The sequence below is a fragment of the Leiobunum rupestre genome, chromosome 8, assembly GCF_980474605.1.
Source record: "Leiobunum rupestre chromosome 8, qqLeiRupe1.1.hap1, whole genome shotgun sequence".
NCBI lineage: Eukaryota > Metazoa > Arthropoda > Arachnida > Opiliones > Sclerosomatidae > Leiobunum > Leiobunum rupestre.
The window spans coordinates 24,714,782-24,719,291 of record NC_143391.1 but is presented as its reverse complement, the minus strand read 5'-3'; the positions used below and the strand labels follow the sequence as shown (position 1 = coordinate 24,719,291).

Genomic DNA, 4,510 nt, shown 5'->3' with positions numbered 1-4,510 from the left:
CGCAAAATCCACGTAACGTTTTGGAGGGCGTTTTGAAAATATTCATTGAAGTATTTTCATAAGTAGCATAATGTAGTACGACATTTGCCACTCTCCCAACGCTTTTTTTTAATGATAGCTTGTTTCGCCAATGAACCCAGAAATCACAATGCGGGTAAGGACTGAAACTCTTCGCTTGTCGATACCTATTTGGGTAACAGCTTGGATTAATAGTTATTAATTATTAATTAATCCAAGGTAACAGTCAGGTTACAACCGCCGACAGCTTTTTTCACTACTCAACCAAGGCTTAGTGAAAATTGAAACCCTTTTAAAAGTAAAAATAATGCTTACTTGGCAAAATTATGATGAACTATTGAATCGGAACATAAAATTGTATATTTATTTCGTTAACGAAATAAATTATTTCAGAATTTGGGACATAAACACGATTTAGCTTTTATTTATAGAAATTTAACTAACCTGGTGTTAATTTTGCCAACGATGAGAGCTGGGAGCAGCGAGTTTCCTGTTCCGAAACTTCCGGTTACGCAATCGCTTTGCGACAGGCTTTCATTATCGTAAATTGTGCATACTTAAGTTACTTATGATATTGGTAAGAGTAGAGTGAATGCACGTGTTTGATGAAAAGTTGTCATAAAAGATTGTGGTTCCCGTCACTGGTATCATAGATTTTGAGGCATAACCACGTAATTCGTGTTAACATAACTATATAATATGCCTTACGAAATATCTGCTATAAAAATGAAACATGTAGCTTCGCAGCTTCTAGGCAGTTTCCAATGGCAGCGATTTTCCAACCAAATCGCGGATTTGTACACGTCATCACGTTTTAACATAAACCGCCCGTATCACTCCTACCATAAGTCTATAATATTGTTCCATAAGTTTGTCACTTTGGGGAATATTTTACTGAGAGCTAGTAACGAAGTGACGTCATAACAAGAAGAAAATCTCCCCCTAGCGAGGCGCTGTGAAAGGCTACGTGTGACGCGCGAGCAAGCGGACGTAAAACTTCGACGAAGCCCGTAATGCAGTCTGCCTTGTGAATAGCTCTCTGTAAATATTTTCCATGTGAAGAATAGGAAGTGTCACACTTATGTGTAATATTATACACTTATGCTCCTACTAATAATGTACAAATGTATAAATTAAATCTTTTCTTATTTATAAACCATATTTTCCCGACATAGTAATTTTGGTAAATCACATCGTGGCGCATTATTTTTTCTTCGGAAAAGCATTTTTTTAAATTTGCAGAATACTTCCAGTGTTACGAAATTTTTGTTTTCAGGCTACGACAAGATTTCAATAAAATATAAAGGACTTGAGGTTTTGTCCCTGTTGTTTTATCTCCTAGCTTCATCTTCCTCACGATTGATTTCACTCCTTTAGAACTGCAGCTGCTCCCTCGTATTTGATGAAAAATAGGCTCATTACTGCCATCTATGAACGAATAATATTAACTGTTATCACTAAATGTTTTAGCAAATTAAGTGCAGTTTATATTGAACGTTTTGTTTTTCCTCTTCCTCGCGATTGATATCACTCCTTTAGAACTGCAGCTGCTCCCTCGTATTTGATGAAAAATAGGCTCACTACTTCCATCTATGAACGAATAATATTAACTGTTATCACTAAATGTTTTAGCAAATTAAGTGCAGTTTATATTGAACGTTTTGCTTTTGCTTTTCTTAATGTATTTCAATTTTTTGTAAATTAATTCTAGAATATGGTAAACGATCCAAGTGTCTTCATTTCCCGTCAGATGTCTCTAAGGTAAAGGCGGAAAGCTTAAACCTTCGATAATTCTATTTGCCAGAAAAAAAAGACGTTTAAAGGTTAAAATAGTATTTATTGTAGAAATCGAATCGGTTATTATTAACAAAAATATATCAAAAGATACGGGACAGTAAAACTGGGTTCCTTAAAACTTACAAAATCTACTGTACATAAAATAAGAAAAACTAAATATAAACTAAGAATGTATTTATTTATATTTAAATGTAAATTAATATAAATAAATACATTGTTTTGTTTAAACTAAGTAGTATTGACTTTTTTCCAATAACCCTCTGACGGGTGCTCCCGAATCCGTCATCACGATTAAAAATGCAACGTGAAATGTTATCCGAGAGCTTAGAAGGAAAGAGTAAAGTCAGGGGAATCCCATTACGCGGACCTCCCGTAACTCCTTTACGCCTTCAAGACTCGATAACGTATGGCAACTATCATAGGGAATATATAATTCTTAGACGGTTTGTTTATTTACTTCCAAGAACTTCAATAAACCGAGAATGACTAATGAAGAGAGCTAGGATTCGTGAAGATTAACGTTTCGCTGATTCGATAAAATGCTATTGGAAGACGGTAGAAATGAAACCGAAAACGAAAAATATCTAACGAATCAAGCGGTAGTCTCTCGAACCTTTCAATTTGACACGGGCCCGCGCGCGTAGAACGATAAAATAAAATACCTTTATAGTTAGTAAAATCTTCAACTACGTTTAGAAAATTATACATTTTTTGTTAATATAAATATATATAGCTCTTGCTCGCGTCGTAAAATGACAAGGTATCAATTTTACAAAAGTGGAAACGTAGAAGCGACTTCCACACGTCAGAGAGATTTGCAGGAGTAAGTCACACTTCCATCTCGGCTTCGACGTCTTTCTTATCCAACGAAGAATAGTTAAACTTATTCCGGACGGGCTCCGAGACTCTAAGGGCCATCGAATGGACCACTTTACGATTCCTGAAGATCATGACGATCAGCAGGATGAAGAAGACGACGCAAACGAGTCCCAGGACGATGTAGGACACGTGCAAGTGTCCTTCGAAAGCGTCCTCCTTCAGTTCGTCGCAGTGAAGGTCGCGGGGGTCAAGCTCGAAGAGAGACTTTCCGACGTTGGAATTGGGGTTGCCTTCGAAGCAAATGTAGTCCTCCTTGTCGATAACGTTGTTGATGTTCTTTAATAGGAAAAGATAAGTGTCTTTCATCCTGCAGTCGCATCTCAGCGGATTTCCGGCCAAGTTTATTTTCAAATGGGGAAAACTAATCAAACTTGTCAGCGTGGCGCGTCGAAGATAAGGGAAAGCGTTGTTGCTCATATCCAGGGATTTCAAACTCGGCAGGACAGAGACGTCAGCGTCGAAACTGGACATTTTATTATTCCTCAGGTTCAGTTTTTCCAAAGCGGGCAGTGAACGGAAGAACGACGTGTTCCGGAAATCCGCGAAGCCGTTTTCGGACAAATCCAAGCTTTTAAGGTTGACCAGGGAACTCTCGTTGAACGTTTCGGCGAGATTAACCAAGTACTTGCCCGCGTTAGCCTTGACGTCCTTGTCCGAAAACGCATTCCTCATCTCCAGAATCTCCAAGTTGGCAAAGTTGCTAAACATTCGGGGATGAAAGTCCTTGCTGACTATGTAAAGGTCGTTGTCGTTGAGAATCAACTTGCGAACCGAATTGACATTGTGGAAGGTTCGCCCTTTTATAGTCTGAATGTGGTTGCTAGAGAGATCCACCGTGCGCAGTCTAACCAAAGAATTGTCGTGGCCGAAGATATTGAAATGCAAATCGTATATGTCATTACCGACGAAGATGAGGATTTCGGTCTCGATCGGGACGTGTTGCAGCATGACCGAATCGTCGAATCCTTGGTCGGTGCAATTAGTTACGTACATCCCTTTGTATGGTCCCGCTTGATTTTGAATACCGCAAATACACTGACCTTGAAATTCAGCCGGACAACCGGTGGTAACGGCAATATCCGCTTTGGTATCTGAAGTTCGAGCGTCACCCAGCGTGACTGTGACGGTCACCAAAAGCGACAAGACGCTGAAGGAACTTACGGCGCCGCGGCCGCTGATAGCGAACCGATTCTTCATCATTTTCAACGGGACAAGGCCTAGCACAAACGAAAGAAGCCACACCTCGAAATACCAGACGCGAACATTACAAATTGTCCCTCATGATGAACGTATTGAGACGAGAAGGAAGCCACAGTTTACTCTCACTAACCAACGATATCGAATACGAAAAGAAATGTAAAGACTATAAAATTAAACCTCGAAAAGTATCGGTCTTTCCTTTGTCCAAATGGCCTAAAATACAGCCTAGGAAATATGGAAAAAAAGAGGGAGAGATAGGGATTTGCCACCCAACACGGCGACTAACTTCAGCCCAGGTAACAACGCGTTCCCCCGGACCACGGCCCCCCGAACTCGGAGAAACCAGTTTCCTCATCCGCGTATTTCGTATGACGCTATACTCCCTTTTTAAATCAATCTACCGTAACTAGACGGTTCCTTCATACAGAAAGTGACCGTAAAGTTTGCGGTTTCGTAGCCCGTTCGTAGGTGCCTACTTATCACCAACTACGATTCCTCATCCATATACTTTGCCCCGGTCACGTGGTTTTTTACCTTTATTACGAGCATAAAGCGGCGGTTCCAAGGTGCAAAGCCGTAGGAGAACGGTTAAATTCGACATGCAAAATATTAGGCT

General features: G+C 39.9%; 1 protein-coding gene across 1 annotated transcript; it reads right to left on the bottom strand.

The window, feature by feature from the left end:
- Positions 1 to 1,874: 1,874 nt before the first annotated feature.
- Positions 1,875 to 4,106, bottom strand: LOC149932852 (trophoblast glycoprotein). The gene has a single exon (XM_090155751.1). The coding sequence runs from the start codon at positions 3,892 to 3,894 to the stop codon at positions 2,644 to 2,646; it is 1,251 nt and encodes a 416-aa protein (XP_090011877.1). The 5' UTR covers positions 3,895 to 4,106; the 3' UTR covers positions 1,875 to 2,643.
- Between the last annotated feature and the right edge of the window lie 404 nt (positions 4,107 to 4,510).